This window comes from Musca domestica, unplaced genomic scaffold, assembly GCF_030504385.1.
Source record: "Musca domestica strain aabys unplaced genomic scaffold, Musca_domestica.polishedcontigs.V.1.1 235, whole genome shotgun sequence".
Lineage (NCBI taxonomy): Eukaryota > Metazoa > Arthropoda > Insecta > Diptera > Muscidae > Musca > Musca domestica.
The window spans coordinates 786415-804679 of NW_026712269.1; the positions used below are offsets into that span (position 1 = coordinate 786415).

Sequence of the window (18265 nt, forward strand, 5' to 3'; positions counted from 1 at the left end):
GGGAGGTACCGTTATATGGGGGCTATATGAAAACCTGGACCTACATGGCCCATTTCTCTATTCTGGGGGTAAAGTACTCACAAAGAACCCCTTGTGCAGAATTTCAGACAATTTCGTTGAAAAGTGGGGCTAAAATCATCAAGTTTTCGAATATCGGGAGGTACCGTTATATGGCATTATATGGAGGCTATTCAGCATCGCGACTCTATATAGACCATCTATCTATCTATCAATGAGGGGGTAAAGTACTCACAGGGAACTCCTTCTATAGCATTTCAGACAAATGTGGCTAAAATCGTCAAAATACCGAATATCGGGGGGTACCTTTATATGGGGGCTATACGATATAGTCCATCTTCGAACTTGACCTGCCTGCAGATAAAAGACAGCCCTGTGCAAAATTTTAGCTTCCTATCTTATTTTGTTTTGACTGTAGCGGGATTACAACAGACGGACGGACAGACAGGGCTAAATCGTCTCAGAATTTTACGCTGATCAAAAATATAAATAATATGTTGGGTCTAAAAATTATTATTTCGATGAGTTACAAACGGAATGACGAACTTAATATACCCTCCATACTATGTATGCTGGAGGGTATAAAAAATTATACTCTCAGAAATATAATTTGATGCGGCCAAAATGTAAGTCTCTTGGGACGAAATCAATTTTAGGACATACGGACTCAATCTAGCGGTGGCTTTCCGTCCGTCTGGCTGGTGCCCACAATTACTCTCGAAGTAAATATCTGATTTCGTATAAACTTAATATTAAAATCAAATTGCCTTGTGGTACTTTTCCAATAAAGAATCAAAATATTAAATAGCCATTACATGGGAAATGATACCGCGATGTTCTTCAAAATTCGTTTATGTAAGTTTTTCCACCAAACACGGTTTTTGGAAATTCGTACTAAAAGGGTACGAAAGTACTAAAAATTGAATACATTGCATTGGAATGAAAGTGGTGAAGGAATAGAGCTGATATGCTAAAATTTGATATAGATGTCACTGTTGGCGTCTGTGGTTAAGATATGGAAATAAAAATACACATTTCTTACCGAAGTACGTCTTCTAAATATCCACAACGGTGTAGGTTATCATATAATTTTGTCCTCTCCTTAAAGTTTTTTTATAATTACATTTAGTTCCATTCAAACATTTAACTCCCATTCCGGTTTATTCTACCATGCAATAAAATTTAATTACAACTTTGTTTTGAAAGTGTTTTCCAGTCATTAACCTCCAATAGAATATTATTCTTAGTAATTGTGAATTTTTCCATAAAGGAAGCAACAACAACTCCTCGTTGAGCAACGAGTTAAATGTTTGCATAAAACTGCGGTTGCATGTTCAATATTTCAATCTGTAAATAAAACATTACGAATCTGAATGTGATGACCCTATTTTTTCCTGTAGCCTATAATTATTACAATTTCCGTGCGTACATATGTACCATTTGCAAGCTATTAACTTAAAAGTTTATAGGTGATTTAAAAAATGTTCTAGTTACGATAATGTGTAAGGGAAAGGGATTAGACGGTGTGGAAGGTATGAGTTGTAAACAGTTAGGATCAACATTGGATTAACGGCAGTTGTCAAGTGTTCAATGAAGAATGAAACAGAGGTCAAAATGTGCTTCATCGAAGGAATGGTTATAGACCCTATGTTTCTATGTATGTCTCCCTGTCTATATATCTGACTGGTACATAAGATAAGTTTCGTAGGAAGTTTCCGATTTGGTGCACACATGGTACATCATGATATTTTGACCAAACTTGGATCAAGTTCAAAGATGAGCAATATCAATCCGCGATAGTTGGCACCCCCCTTATACCCTTACACCGTCGTCTGTCTATCCGTCTGTGGAGATTACTCTATCTTCCGAACCGAATAAAGTAGGTTGATAAAATTTTATTCAGATGTGTTTCAGGTCTGAAAAACTTTCTGTAATGATAATGGGCTCCCTACGTGAACCTACGCTGTGGTATAGCCCCCATATATCTGTACCACCAAATATTCGGAATTTTAACGATTTGTGCCACACTTTACACCGGAATTGTTTACAATTTCGTATTTGTAGTTCGTAATGGGTACTACATCCTATGACGGGAAATTTCCTGTACAGATCCACACCTTCGTATATCACCCATCTAATGGTACCACCCTATATTCGGTATTTTTTTTTTAGCTACATTTGTCAAGTGTGGTATTAAGAGTTCGTAATAGGCGCCGCTTTATCTAGCAGACCAAAAATTTGTAGATTTTTCAAAAATATTTTTTAAAGAGCTTTTTGAACTCTTATCGTGATTTTTTTATAATTATTTTTTTTTAGATTTCAGAAACTGGATTTTTTAAAAACAATTTTCAAGTACTTTCTGGCCAAGAATCGAGAATTTCTAAAAATAGTTTTCAAACACAACTTGGCCATGAATAGTGGATTTTATTTTTTAAATATTTTGAGGACTTTCTCGTCAAATTGTGGATTTAATATTTTTCAACGACTTCTTACCCAAGATTCGTGAGATTTGAAAAAATGTTTTACAAGGTCTTTCTGGCTAAGAATCGTAAATTTAAAAAAAAATACCGGCTCAGGATTTTGGTTGTATTTTTCTACGCCAAAAATCATGAAATATTTAAGCTTTTTCTGGGACTACCTGGACAAGAACTGTGGAGTTTCAACAATATTTAAAATAAATATATGAAATTACTGGCCAAAATCATGGGCTGGTTTTAAGAACTTCTGGCCAAGAATCGAAAATTAAAAAAAACGAAAACCAAGGTCTTCCTGACAAAAACTCGTTGATTTTTAAATGTTTTCTAAGACTTCACAACCACGAATCGTGATTTCTTTGACAAACTTTTATAAAGAAGCCTATTTTTTTAATTTTCTAAGGGTTTTCTTTAAAAAAATAGTCAAGTACTTCAAATCAAGAGTCATATAGGTCTCAATATATTAAATTTTTTTCAAGAATTTACTGGTCAAGAATCATGGATATTTTAAAATACGTTTTCAAAATTTGCAAAGGAGCTTTGGTTTTTTTGAATCGTCCTGGAAAAAATTGATGAAGGAATCGTGAGTCTTTCAAAATATTTAAAAAAGTGAGGATTTAGTAATCGTGAATAAGTTTTCTAAAAAGTATATTGCAAGAAATTCCTGACCGAGGATCCTGGAAATTTTTAAGACATATATTTCAGGGACTTCATGTTCAAAAATGTGGATTTTGAAAACCCTTTTTAATAACTTCGTGGTGAAAATTAATGTTTTTAAATATTATTTTTCAAGAAGAAAACCGTAAAATTTTCCGGGAATAAATAAAAATATATGTATGTTTGATTGTTGATTTTTAAGAAATATTTTTACCGACTTTCTGGGAATTGATGAATTTTTTAACTATATGTTTCCCGGACTTCCTGCAACAAATCATTTACTTTGTATGACTTAATATTTGCATGACTTGATTGCCAAAAATTGTCAATTTTGTCAATATTAAGGACTCCCTGCAAAAAAAAATCGACATCTTAATTGATTTGAATTTTCAAGGACTTTCATTGCAGAAATCTTGGATATTACAAGAATTATTGTAAGCGACTTTATGCCTAAAAATGTATTTTTCAGGTTAAGGCATTTGTGGTATTGTGGAATTTGTTACAACATTCTAAAGGAACTTATGGAAAAATTCCACAATTTTTTGAAAAATAATCTGTCTAGGAAACCTGGCAAAAATCTTGAATTTTGTAGGATTGTTTTTTTTTTTACTGTAATAAAGGAAATCTATGATATTTTACGAAAAAAAACATAAAAAAATATGTTTTATTTTCAAAACAATTTTTTAATGAGTTCTTGGGAAAAAAATTTTTTTGTGATTTTTTGAAATTAGTTCCTGCTCCAAAATTTGAAGAAAATAAGATTTTCAAGAATTGTCCGCCAAAAATTTAGGATTTTTTTCATGCTCAGTGCTTGTGTACTTTCTTTCAAGCTGTCATCTATTGAATGTCATTCAGGAATTTTCCTGAAATTTTCATTAAAAATATTTTTGAAGGATTTTCGAAAGAACTCAGTGTTTTTTCTCAAGAAAATTCAGTGTTAATTCTTCTTAGTATTAGTTCTCTTTACAAATTCCTCATTTTAAGGATTATTAAAAAGCCACTTCGCCTAGTTTCTTTTTTGTTTTTACAAAAAACTAATTATTACGAATTATTTTAAAATACATTCTTTCCTTGCTTAACAACTTCGTCCTACTAAACTAGATTTTTCATTACACGCTCCTTTTCCGAGAAACACCCTTTTACGTGCATCGAAAAATTAACGAGGTCCTTTAGCGTGCACTTTATTACAGTACTTGAAAAAAGAAATCGCGTACAAAATTTAAATGCATTTATTCGAAGAATTTTTATGTTGTTTCACTGAACGAACAAAAAAAAAAAACATGGAGAGAAAGTTGTGCTGATGCTAGGCGTCTATGCCCCGAGGCACAGACCGACCGACCGAAGCGAAAGTGCATGTTTATTTGTGGATACATTTTTGTTTTTAATGAACCACCATCACCACCACGTCGGTTTTTCGCCTTCCTCTTTGGTGTAATTTGCATGTTACTATGTGACCCATTTCAGTGGAACCATGGCCCAAACATTCTATTCTCAAATTGTGTTAACATTTTGATGGCGTTTTTTTTTTCTTTTTTTTTGAGGGCAATGCATTTAAAACAAATTGCTGGGTTGCGTTTTAATGTTTATGTTGGCAGACAATGGTTGTGGCGTTTGGAAGTCCACCATACAAGTAAGTCAGTCAGCCAGTCAGTAATTTGGCCACTCAGAGACCGTTCAGCAAAAGTGCTGGTGTTATTTTTCGTCCTTTATGACAGGAAGTCATTTTTGCAATGGCAAACATTGTTCTGGGCCTGCTGCAATTGCTAACAATGTTGTCTTTCCCAGACCCGTTGGAAAACGTTGCCACTGGCGGTACCAATGAATGCCCCATCATTGTCGTCAACAACATTGGCGACACCATCAAAGAACATTTACACATACATACACACATGTTCACAAACACACAAGGAGACACACATTTAAATGCTTTCCCTGTTTTTTTTGAACAATTATTGTGGAATAAAAGTGCCCACGTGTACGTGTCGAAGGAAACATATGCCCCGTAATAGTTTCATAAAATAACAGATTATGACAATAGGGTTGCCATTGCACAGAAAATTTTATAGCAAAGCATGGCATATGGCCGGATGAAATGGCGAATATATAGAATATCAGACGGATCTACAATAGAATAGCATAGCAGAAGAGTCTGCTATAGCATAGCAGAAGGGTCTGCTATAGCATAGCAGAAGAGTCTGCTATAGCATAGCAGAAGGCTCTGCTATAGCACAACAGAATGGATCTGCTATAGCATAGCAGAATGGATCTGCTATAGCATAGCAGAATGGATCTGCTATAGCATAGCAGAATGGATCTGCTATAGCATAGCAGAATGGATCTGCTATAGCATAGCAGAATGGATCTGCTATAGCATAGCAGAATGGATCTGCTATAGCATAGCAGAATGGATCTGCTATAGCATAGCAGAATGGATCTACTATAGCATAGCAGAAGGCTCTGCTATAGCATAGCAGAAGGCTCTGCTATAGCATAGCAGAAGGCTCTGCTATAGCATAGCAGAAGGCTCTGCTATAGCATAGCAGAAGGCTCTGCTATAGCATAGCAGAAGTCTCTGCTATAGCATAGCAGAAGGCTCTGCTATAGCATAGCAGAGGCTCTGCTATAGCATAGCAGAAGGCTCTGCTATAGCATAGCAGAAGGCTCTGCTATAGCATAGCAGAAGGCTCTGCTATAGCATAGCAGAAGGCTCTGCTATAGCATAGCAGAAGGCTCTGCTGTAGCATAGCAGAAGGCTCTGCTATAGCATAGCAGAAGGCTCTGCTATAGCATAGCAGAAGGCTCTGCTATAGCATAGCAAAAGGCTTTGCTATAGCATAGCAAAAGGCTCTGCTATAGCATAGCAGAAGTGTCTGCTATAGCATAGCAAAAGGCTCTGCTATAGCATAGCAGAAGTGTCTGCTATAGCATAGCAGAAGTGTCTGCTATAGTATAGCAGAAGGCTCTGCTATAGCATGCGGATATGATTTCCAATTTGGCAATCCTGCTTATGCATACACCCATACACAGACAGCAGGAATAACGCATACAAACTATCAAAAATAACGACAAGAATACAGACATAAACACCCGCAACGGGTGTAAATGACATAAAAGACGACGATACCCGTTGGTGTAGCAGCGCTGGTCGTCTTCGTCGGCTGGGAAAAAAAGAATTCACACGACGATATACACCTAACCGACAGACCGTGTAACCAAAACAGACTAACTAAGCAAACGACAAACGATGCAATCTATGGTCAGTATGCATTTGACAGAAGGCCGGTGTGGTAGTGATACACGCTCACAGAGAGGATAGCAAACGGATAGTGAATAAAGCATATATACACAGGAACTTGTACGCATACAGTCACCCACACTCGTTCTACACGCCCACAACACCCGCCCACCCAACTGAGCTAACATAACGGTATACCGTAAATTCATTTTAAATAAGTTAATGTTGCATACCTTGGGGAGCCATAAAAATATTAATAATTTTTGTTGTTGTTGTTTTATTTCTTCTTCTGTGCTTTCGTTTCAGGGCTGCTGCTGATGGCTTAAAAATGGGTCTAAGCAATAACGATGATGCTATGAACAAAATTCCTCTCAAGTCAGGAGTCGATGATGAAGAGAAAAATGGCGGTGAATTTATCCATGACACAGCGACAGCGGAGGAGGCGAGACGAGAACTGAGGTATGTACATTACATTTTGTATCAAAGATTTCCACTCAACACTCATGGTCATAAGTAGTGGCATCGTGGATAGTTTGTTTATCGCCAGAAGGGGAGAGATAACTCATTGAAGGTACAGAACAAAGTGAAATTTAATAGGAGTGGAAGTGCTGTGTGAGGTGTTATTCGAATAATCAGATGCGACTGTTTTAGTTTTAATGAGTACTCAGTTGTCAGATTGTGTTTTGATTTTTTAATGGCCTAAGGTCTGGTGGTTTCGAAAGAAATGCAATTTTAAAATATTCAGATTTAATGTTGTACAGTGTCACAGAATGTAGATTTTTATAAAACTACCCTCTTTAATAACCCTATTAACGATATACCCAAAAAAATTTAGTACTAAATTGAAAGAGTTTTTATAATTTGGTGATTCAGTGGGGAATATATTTTTGAGGAAATTTCAAACCTGATCTGATTCTACAAAAATCTGGTTATTTATTGGAAATCTGAAAATTTATTTGAATTTAATAAAAGTTCTATCTATTCTAGTTTATATACAATTTTAACCCCTTCTTATTTGAGGAGTCAGAGGGAGTGGGCCGAAACTCCCATGAAATATTGACTTTTTTATTCAGAAATTTTACCTTTTGTACCAGAAGGAGTTTCTAGCTGTAACCCAAATCTTTGATTTCTAGATTTTTTATGTTGTGCGAAATTCGAAAATAATCGTATACACATTTCGCATTTTCTCACCGTCAGGTTACTCAAAAGTTCAACAATTTGTGGATGAGGAGATACCAGAAGAAATGGTCCGCTATATCACTTCTTTGCACCAGATATTGTGTTGACAAAAATATTGAGATGTGCAAAGTTTTAAAACCATCGGATATTTTAAGAGTTATGATTATTTCAAATTTTGACCATTTGGAAGCTAGAGTGATTTCCAGCGAGGACGTAGAATAGAATTTTACGCAGATCAGGAATTTGAAAAATTTATTTATTTGTGTCTAACTTGGCGTTTCAACAGCACCGATATCGACCACACTTTGCACATCTTAATATTTTTGTTAAATTTACATCGAGATAGGAAAAGGATCACCCTTTTGGTAAACCCTCCTTACCCTCCTCAAAACTAAATATTACACTTAATTTAGAGATATTATTTCATAATACTGATAGACTGGGCATACGGACAGACTGAACTAAATTGACTCAGAACCAGGAGAGAAAATGATCGGTACACCCACTATTTTTTATGTTTCAAATTTCTTTAAACCATCTGTCAGTTGCTATCTAGACTTTAGAATCAAGGTTGCGGACCAATTTTGCTGAAGTAGCGATTTTTTTTCTAATTGATATTTTCTTAAGATTAATTCATTTCATTCATTTTATACCCTCCACCATAATATGGAGGGTATATAAAGTTTGTCATTCCGTTTGTAACTCCTCGAAACATATATTTTAGACCCCACAAAGTATATTCAGGGTGAGATGAAAAAAACTGCAACCAATTTCAGACTGCTGTCATTTCTTGGCCACTCATCCGACAGCTATTAAAATTATTCCAGTGACCGCTCATTATATTGTTTACAAGCGAACATAAGCATTTTGGTGAGAAATTTCTAGAAAAAAAGTTATTCGTGATGTATTTCAAGCGCGATAGTGTGAATTTTTCATATTTGCCTGGAAAACCACAACTGGCTATCGTTAGAGAACCCCAGCATTTAAATATGAATAAATCTTTTGTGTCTCGTACCATCGCTCGCAGAATCAGCAGAAATGGTTCGAAAAGTAAAGAAGCGACTTGATCGAAACCCGCGTCTCAGTGGCCGAAAAATGGCTCGTGAGCTGAACATATTGCAATATTCCATTCGGCAAATATTGAAACATTAGCTCGGGGTAAAGCCATTGGAAATCTAAAAAGTGCAAGAACTTACACCGCAACAGAAAGAAAATCGACTCAAAAGAGCTAAAGAGTTGCTTCGCTTGGCCGAAAGTGGTGAACCGCCGAATTTGGTTTTCTCCGATGAGAAAACATTCATTGTCAAGCAGTTTGTAAACAAACAAAATTATCGTGTTCACTTGCCAAAGAGGTGAGCTGAAAATGTGCACCTTCGGTTGGCCATCATTACTCAAGCGCCAGCCATGGTGATGGTGTGGGCTGCCATTACAGCCGATGGTCGCTTTTCGCTCGTATAAATCGACCGTGGCATCAGAATAAATGCCTAATATTATCGCGAAAATATTCTGGAGGGCCTTGACCACGCAAACATTTTGGCCGCAGACCTTGGGCATTCCAACAGGACTCAGCACCATCGCACTCAGCACGCGCCACCCAAGAATGGTTACAAAATGAGGTTCCTCGCTTCATTTCCAGCGCACAATGGCCACCAAAATCTCCGGATATTAATCCGTTGGACTATTGTGTCTGGAGTATTTTGGAAAGCAAGATTGGCACCAAAAAATACCAAAGTGTCGATCACCTCAAGCAAGCGCTTCGCCAGGAATGGGCTAAAATACCGCAGAGCAACATTCGGGCAGCGTGTGACGGTTTCATTGGCTGTTTAACGATTTTAGCGACATTATTTACCGGAGTTGTTTCAAAATTGGTATTTGAAGTTCGTAATGTATACTACAGCCTAAAACAGAAAATTGTCCGTGTAGGTTCACGCCTTTGTATAGCTCCCACATAACGGCACCCTTCGATATTCGTCATTTTGATGATTTTAGCGACATTATTCACCAGAATTGTTTCAAATCTGGTATTTGAAGTTCGTAATGGATACTACAGCCTATGACAGAAAGTTTCCGTGCAGGTCCACGTTTCGGAATTCTAGTTACATTATTCACCGATTTTTTTTTAAGTTTCACATTTTAATATTGTTAAGGCTTATGACAAATGTTCCATATTCAGGCCCACGTGGTCATTTAGACCCAAATATAATGGCTACATTCGGTATTTTTAAGATTTCAACAGAATTTAATGGAGGCATTTGTGTCTGAGCCGATTTTCCAAGTTTATTCTATTTTAGTTGAGCATTTGTGGTGCACAGTAAACGTGAAATCGGTTGAAGATTTATATGACAGCCATATCCAAAACTGGAACGATCTCCATTAAGTTTAGCAGAGGTATTTCTATGCTGTATCAAAATATCGTGTTGGGGAGTTCATTTTATGAATGTGTGGGACTTAAACACTAAATCGGGTGAACATATTTGTGGAACCTGTAGCTATATCTGAACCAATTTTAGTTACATTTGACATACTTTCTTCCAGACTGAATTCGGTTGTATGCCCCGAAATCCACATCCACATTTAGACTTATATTAACCATTTGGTGGACAATAATCTTCAAATCGGTTTTTGTGAGCTGTATTTGATATATTTTCCCGAATATCGTTGCTATGGAGTGCATATTACGACTGTAAGGAGGCAAAAATAAAATTTGGATGAACAATATATATGAGAGCTATAGAACCGATGTTCAGCAAATTTGACAACGACGAATATTATACATTTAATCCACAATAAAAATTAAATTGGATGACGACATATATGGGGCAATATCGGAATTTTCAATAGGATTCGTCCTTGAGTCAATAAAATTACATGTTCACAGTTTAATCTAAATCGGCCTAAAAATGTGACCTTAACTTTGTTCACAAGAAATCATGGACAGACAGATGGAAAGACTTCCATAAATCGACTCAGAATGTGATTCAATCATGATCTTCAAAGGTTACAAAGGTCCTATTTCGTTTCCTTCTGTTTGCTACAAACAAATGTACAAATACATAAATCCCTGTACCAGCTTGGCGAAGGGTAATTAATTTCCTCTCTTAATGTTGTCCTTCTGATTGGAAGGTGGGGTTAATTAGTTGTACTTTTTAAATAGGTTTTTATACCCTACGCCACATAGTGGTAAGTGTATTATGTCTTTGTGCATTTATTTGTAACATAGAGAAGGAAACGAGATAGACCCATAGTTACTTTTGAGGATCTCCATAAAATCACTTTCTGAGTTGATTTATGCGTGTCAGTCCGTCTGTCCATGTTTTCTTGTGAACAAAATGCAGGTTGCATTTATTATCCGATTGAGATGAAATTTTCCAAACAACATTTGTTTGGCTCAAGGACGGACCCCATAGGTCCCACATATATCTTCGTCCGATTTGCCTTTAATTGTGCACCAAACGTGTAATATCAGCCTGAAAATAAGTATGCTAAATTTGATCGAAATCGGTTTAGATATAGTTATAGCTCCCATATATATTGTTCATCCGATTTGTTATTTTTGTCCTCTGCAGCCGTAATATGCACTCTGTAACAACAATATTTGGGGAAATATATCAAATGCAGCTCAGAAAGACTCATACTAAATTTTATCTAGATCGGTTCAGATTTAGATATAGCTCCTATACATAACTTCGTACGATTTACTTTTTATTGTACACCAAACCTATAATATTTGCCCAAATGGGATGGAATTTGGCTCATGCGACCGAATTGAGTCTAGAAACTAGTATGCCAAATTTGGTGAAGATAGGTTCAGATATAGCTATAGCTTCCATTTATATTCTTCATCCGATTTGTTGTATTTGTTACCCACAGCCGTAATATGCACTCCGTAACAATGATATACAGCTCAGAAATATCTTTGCCAAATTTTATCGAGATCGGTTCAGATTTGGATATAGCTCCCATATATATCTTTATCTGATTTCAAATTAATTTTGTACCAAATGGGCAATACAAGTCCGAATTGAAAAAAAGATACAAATGCTTCGGCATATTTAGTCCTTTGAACTTTAAATTATATTTATATTCATAGCGTGTATGATTAATTCTCCCATAAAATCTTTATATGTTGAATATGTTATGTGGAGCTCTACTAAATTCGGGCCAGCCGACTTTTGGACTTTTGTTTTTTTTTTTTTTTTTTTTTTTTTTGGCCTTATTTTCCAATCTTTACAAACACTAGAAACAAATTTTACACCAAAACTACTCTCTATTTTATTAAAAATGTCATTACTTATGATCTTCACTGTACTCATGCTATACATATTATTATAATGTGTTGTCTACTTTCAGGCGGGTGAAGTTGCTGAATTTAATGAAAAAGTTAACCATCGGCATAATATGTTTCATTGGTATTGCCTTAATTAGTTATGTTATCATCAGTTTATGTTTTAGTGGTAAGTACCGGAGAGAAGATTCCCTCCTTAAAAACAAACTATTGTAATATATATTTTATTAAAATTTGTTAAAAAAAAGTAAAAAAAAAATGGAAACTTGTTGTAAAGTCATATTCACCTTGACTTGTATTGGAAAAATTGCCAAAATTTCCATGCGAAGTGAACAATGGTGAAAATGATGATAAATCTAAAAAAGAAGACTCCACATGTTCTTTTTTTAATTTCCAATCAAATAAGAAAGTTATGCACTGTTTCAAATGACAACTGACACTTTTCTTGTTTTTTTCTCTCTGTTCTTTTTTCTTCACAATTTGTTTCTGTGTTGTGTTGCCTTTACGCTGAAAATGCTTTCGCAAAAAAAAAAAAAATGCACACGAAAAAAAAATAATGTCAAATCGAATAAAAAAACATTACAAAACAAATTTATTCCCCCCCAAAAAAAACAATACAAAAATCTAACGTCAATATCCTTGAAAAATTCCTCCTATTCTGTGTTGTGTTTTCATTCTTTTGTTGCTCCAATTTGGTTTTTTCTTTCTCGTTTGTGTTGACAACATTTTGGTTTAACTTGCGCTTGCTATATATTTTTGCTGGCGGCGTTATCCTCCCTGTCTGCTTTGTGTTTGTGTTTCTTTTGCATTTCCTGCTCTCCCTTTTTTGCTCTTTGCTCTCCGTCCCCACTGCTCCCCTCGAACATCGTTTACATAGAATGGCCAAAGTCGGGAACAATGCCAACAGCAGCATCAATAACAAAAACAAATACAACAACAACACCAGAAACAACATCAACTACAAGAACTACTACAACTACTACATCTGAGACACCACCCCCAAACACAACGAGTTTGGGCCAAAGCAATCCCACCAATTATCCAAACCTGCCCCAAACGTTGTCTTCTTCTACTTCCACAATTGAAAGCACCAACACAATCCAAACCACAGCAAACTTAAGCGCCACACTTACAGATAGCACTACCCCCACCACCACCTCCCCCATCACTCCTCTCATAACTACTACAACAAGTACATCAACAACAAATGCGAGAGATATTGACATCAATCCCCCAATTCCACCCTCAGCTAGTCCTCTACTAAGTTTACCCACAACCTTTAACTCTTCTCTTTTGTCAGATGATAATAGCAATAATAATGGCCCCGCAGTAGCATCAACATCAACAAGTCCTTTCAACAGCAACAGCAGCAGCAGTAACGGCAGCGACAGCAGCAGCAACAATCAAACATTGTCAGCCTCCATATTGGGTGTGGGCGCAGGTGCCACAACAACAGCGTTGCCACCCGCCTCACAACAGCCAACAACAGGTGCCAGCGTTACAAGTGGTACTACAACTGAAGCCTCGCCAGCAGTGGAGAAAGCTGCTGCAAACGATGATAAAGATGCTGATGATGGCGCTGACGACGGCAAGGTGATGATGACTGAAGTGAAAGACAATTCCCTGCTCAAGGATGAACCAATTGATGTGAAGAATTTCACTTCAAAGTTGGGCGTTTATGAAAAGGCAGCCGTGTGTTCAGATAAACCCGTTTGCAGTCAAATTGGCAGGTGAGTTGGTGAATACAGCTGATAACCAGTAGAGCAAAATGTTGGGTAATTTAATCGTCCAAGACAATGACTTGGATTCGAGTCAATTGTTGTGGTGATTTTTAATTAGATTAAGGAATTTCATGGCTATCTTCGAGTATTGAAATAACCTTAATTGCAACAATGAGGTCTTCTCATAGGTCCAGCAGGTTTTCTCATAGAAGACCAGTAGGTCTTCTCATAGAAGACCAGTAGGTGGTTTTCTCATTCAAGACCTGGAGGTTTCCTCATTGAACACCTGGAGTTCTTCTCAGAGAAGATCTGGAGTTCTTCTCATAGAAGATCTGGAGTTCTTCTCATAGAAGATCTGGAGTTCTTCTCATAGAAGACCTTGAGGTCTTCTCATAGAAGACCTTGAGGTCTTCTCATAGAAGACCTGGAGGACTTCTCATAGAAGACCTGGAGGACTTCTCATAGAAGACCTGGAGGACTTCTCATAGAAGACCTGGAGATCTTCTTATAGAAGATCTGGAGGTCTTCTCATAGAAGTCCTGGAGGTCTTCTCATAGAAGTCCTTGAAGTCTTCTCAAAGAAAACCTTTAGGTCTTCTGTTACACCTGGATGACTTCTCATAGAAGACCTACAGGCCTTGGTGGTCTTCTCAAAGAAAACCTTGAGGTCTTCTCATAGAAGTCCTAGAGGTCTTCTCATCGAAGACCAGTAGGTGGTTTTCTCATTCAAGACCTGGAGGTTTCCTCATTGAACACCTGGAGTTCTTCTCAGAGAAGATCTGGAGTTCTTCTCATAGAAGATCTGGAGTTCTTCTCATAGAAGATCTGAGTTCTTCTCATAGAAGACCTTGAGGTCTTCTCATAGAAGACCTTGAGGTCTTCTCATAGAAGACCTGGAGGACTTCTCATAGAAGACCTGGAGGACTTCTCATAGAAGACCTGGAGGACTTCTCATAGAAGACCTGGAGATCTTCTTATAGAAGATCTGGAGGTCTTCTCATAGAAGTCCTGGAGGTCTTCTCATAGAAGTCCTTGAAGTCTTCTCAAAGAAACCTTTAGGTCTTCTGTTACACCTGGATGACTTCTCATAGAAGACCTACAGGCCTTGGTGGTCTTCTCAAAGAAAACCTTGAGGTCTTCTCATAGAAGTCCTAGAGGTCTTCTCATCGAAGACCAGTAGGTGGTTTTCTCATTCAAGACCTGGAGGTTTCCTCATTGAACACCTGGAGTTCTTCTCAGAGAAGATCTGGAGTTCTTCTCATAGAAGATCTGGAGTTCTTCTCATAGAAGATCTGGAGTTCTTCTCATAGAAGACCTTGAGATCTTCTCATAGAAGACCTTGAGGTCTTCTCATAGAAGACCTGGAGGTCTTCTCATAGAATACCTGGAGGTCTTCTCATAGAATACCTGGAGGTCTTCTCATAGAATACCTGGAGGTCTTCTCATAGAATACCTGGAGGTCTTCTCATAGAATACCTGGAGGTCTTCTCATAGAATACCTGGAGGTCTTCTCATAGAATACCTGGAGGTCTTCTCATAGAAAACCTAGAGGTATTCTGATATAAGACCTGGAGGTCCTCTCATAGAAGTCCTTGAAGTCTTCTCAAAGAAAACCTTTAGGTCTTCTGTTACACCTGGATGACTTCTCATAGAAGACCTACAGGCCTTGGTGGTCGTCTCAAAGAAAACCTGGAGGTCTCCTCATAGAAGACCTGGAGGTCTTCTCATAGAATACCTATAGGTCTTCTCATAGAAAACCTAGAGGTATTCTGATATAAGACCTGGAGGTCCTCTCATAGAAGTCCTTGAAGTCTTCTCAAAGAAGACCATTAGGTCTTCTGTCACACCTGGATGACTTCTCATAGAAGACCTCCGGGCCTTGGTGGTCTTCTCAAAGAAAACCTTGAGGTCTTCTCATAGAAGTCCTAGAGGTCTTCTCATCGAAGACCTGGAGGGCTTCTCACAGATGACCTGGAGGTTTTCTCATCGAAGACTGGAGGTCTTCTCATAGAAGACCTTATGGTCTTCTCGTAGAAAACCTTGTGGTCTTCTCGTAGAAGACCTTGTGGTCTTCTCATAGAAGACCTTGTGGTATTTTCATTGAAGACCTTGTGGTCTTCTTATAGAAGACCTGGAGGTATTTTCACAGATAACCTGGAGGTCTTCTCACAGATGAGGTCTTCTCACAGATGACCTGGAGGTCTTTTCATCGTTTCATTCAGAAGACCTTGTGGTCTTCCCATTGCGGAGAAGAGCAAGAAATCTTTGTCGGACAGAAGACCAAGAGGGACTTCTTTATGTGTTCTTATTTTATTGTTGTTGATATATTTCCACTAAATCTTCCTCTAATTCTAGCAACATTCTTAAAGAGGGAGGCAGTGCCGTTGATTCCGCAATTGCTGCTCTCCTATGTAACGGCATTGTGACCATGCACAGCATGGGCATGGCGGTGGTATGCTGATGAATGTTTACATCAAGGAAGACAACAGGCCTATTCCGTGGATGGTCGAGAAGTGGCTCCATTTGCTGTTACCGAAGATAAGTTCAATAATGTGGATAATCATGATCTGTTGCATGGTCCCCTGTCCATTGCGGTGCCCGGTGAGTTGATGGGCTATCATAGGGCCCACGAGAAGTTTGGCAAATTGCCATGGAAAAAATTGGTTGAGCCTTCGCTTCAAATCTGTAAAGATGGTTTCTATGTCACCAAACATCAGTACAATGCCTTGGCCTACAAGGATAAGCATATGCGGAACAATACGATTTTGAAGTGAGTTTGTGATATGTCTTTCATAGGAAAGAAGATTTTTTAACTTTTTCGATTTTAGGAAAATGTTTTACAATGAAACCACCAATACCATCCATCCAATTGGCACCCATATCAAGCCCGCCGAGGAGCTATGCAATACCTACAAACTATTGGCCGAAAATGGACCCTATGATTTCTACAACGGCACTTTGGCTCGCTTGGTGGCCGAGGATTTACGCGATTGGGCAGTTTGGTTGATTTTGCCGATTTGGAAATCTACAGAGCCGATTTGGTTAGTTCGGTAACCATGCAGTTGGGCAATGATATTCTCTATGCCAATCCTCCGATTAGTAGTGGTACTGTTGTGGCCAATATTTTAAGTATTTTGGAGGGCTACAATTTCTCCAGCATTGATATTAAGGATACCAAACATGAGGCCGTGACAATTCATCGTATCACCGAGGCTATGAAATTTGGTTTTGCCAAACGCTGGGAATTGGGAGATGCCAGATTCAATGATGTCAGAGATGTAAGTATGAAGGTCTTTAATACACTTCTTTATAATTAAAATCCGTAATCTATTCTAGTTGGTCAGCCGCTTGACAAATCCAGAGACTGGCAATGAATTGAGAAATAAAATCAATGATAGCCATGTTTTGGAAAGCATTGCAGAATATGGCGCCCAATTTACAGGCGAGGATGATGTGGGCACCAGTGCCTTGGTAGTTATTGCTCCCAATGGCGATGCCGTTTCCGTCAAAGCTCAGTTAATGATAGTGAGTATAAAGAACCGACATTAAAGGACTTAATTCAAATTTTCTTTTTCCTTTGCAGCTTTGGTTCCGGTTTGGCTGGCAAACGCACCGGCATCATTTTCAATAGCGCCATGAACGACTTCTCTCTGCCCGGCAAAAGTAATCTCTTTGCCCTGCCACCGTCTCCAAACCATTTTATGATGCCCAAAGCGTCCGCTCTCCTCAATGTCTCCAATGATTTGGCCGATCGTGAGGGCGATGTAAAAATGGTTGTGAGTGCTGCTGGCGGTTCGAAAATTATCTCAGCTCTTGTTGAGGTTATGGCTGGCGTTTTGTGGATGAATGAAGACATAAAGAAGGCCATTGATAGGCCTCGTTATCATCACCAGTTGTCACCAAGTATTGGAATACGAAAAGAGTGGGCATTTACGGAGGTGAGTAGAAGATTGAAATGATTAAAATGTTGAGGAGGAAATTTGCATTTATGAGATTATAAGGGCCATTTTTTAAAAGTTAAATAATTACAAATTCGCCCGAAGATTGCGAATTTAATATATAATTTAAAGAGGGCCAATTTTTTTCAAATCCAAAAAAGTCGATTTATATATGGCCCCTTAATATCGGTATCTCCGAATTTCTATTTGCATTTCCTACGATATTAGCCTTGTAGGAAAGGTCCTTATATATAGCTAAAGCCCTCATATAAATTTATCATCCGATTCGGTGTTTAAGTTCCTGACATTCGTAATATGCAGTCCATCGCAATGATATTTTGTGCCAGATATCAGATATAGCTCAGAAATCGGTTTGCAAACTTAATCGAGATTGGTCCAGATTTGGTTTGATTTCAGGTTTGATTTTTAGCAAATGCAACCAAATTCAGCCTATAAGCAGGTGTGGAAAAATGGTAAAAATCGGTTCAGATATGGCCACAGCTTCAATATATATATTGCTTCAACTGATTCGGTACCCGATATCAAATACAGCTCAAAAAGAACGCTACCCAAATTTTATTGAGATCGATTTAGAAATGGGTATAATTTGCATAAACGAAAAAACTGCAACCAACTTCAGACTGCTGTCATTCCAAGCCACTCGTCCGACAGCTGTTAAAATTTTTCCAGTAACAGCTCATTATATTGTTTACAAGCGTACAAAAGCATTTTGGTGAGAATTTTCAGAAATAAAGTTAT

The 18265-nt window shown here is 37.7% G+C and overlaps 1 protein-coding gene across 1 annotated transcript in view; it reads left to right on the plus strand.

Annotated features, from left to right (window-relative positions):
- LOC101892091 (glutathione hydrolase 1 proenzyme) overlaps positions 1-17469 on the plus strand; it is a gene marked incomplete at its 3' end in the record, with an annotated part of 65250 nt that extends 47781 nt beyond the window's left edge. The window contains 10 exon segments of the mRNA XM_059123143.1: positions 6691-6843; positions 11914-12017; positions 13149-13578; positions 15924-16009; positions 16012-16050; positions 16053-16338; positions 16397-16557; positions 16560-16846; positions 16905-17083; positions 17152-17469. Coding sequence (XP_058979126.1) covers positions 6691-6843; positions 11914-12017; positions 13149-13578; positions 15924-16009; positions 16012-16050; positions 16053-16338; positions 16397-16557; positions 16560-16846; positions 16905-17083; positions 17152-17469 — 2043 coding nt within the window.
- Between the last annotated feature and the right edge of the window lie 796 nt (positions 17470-18265).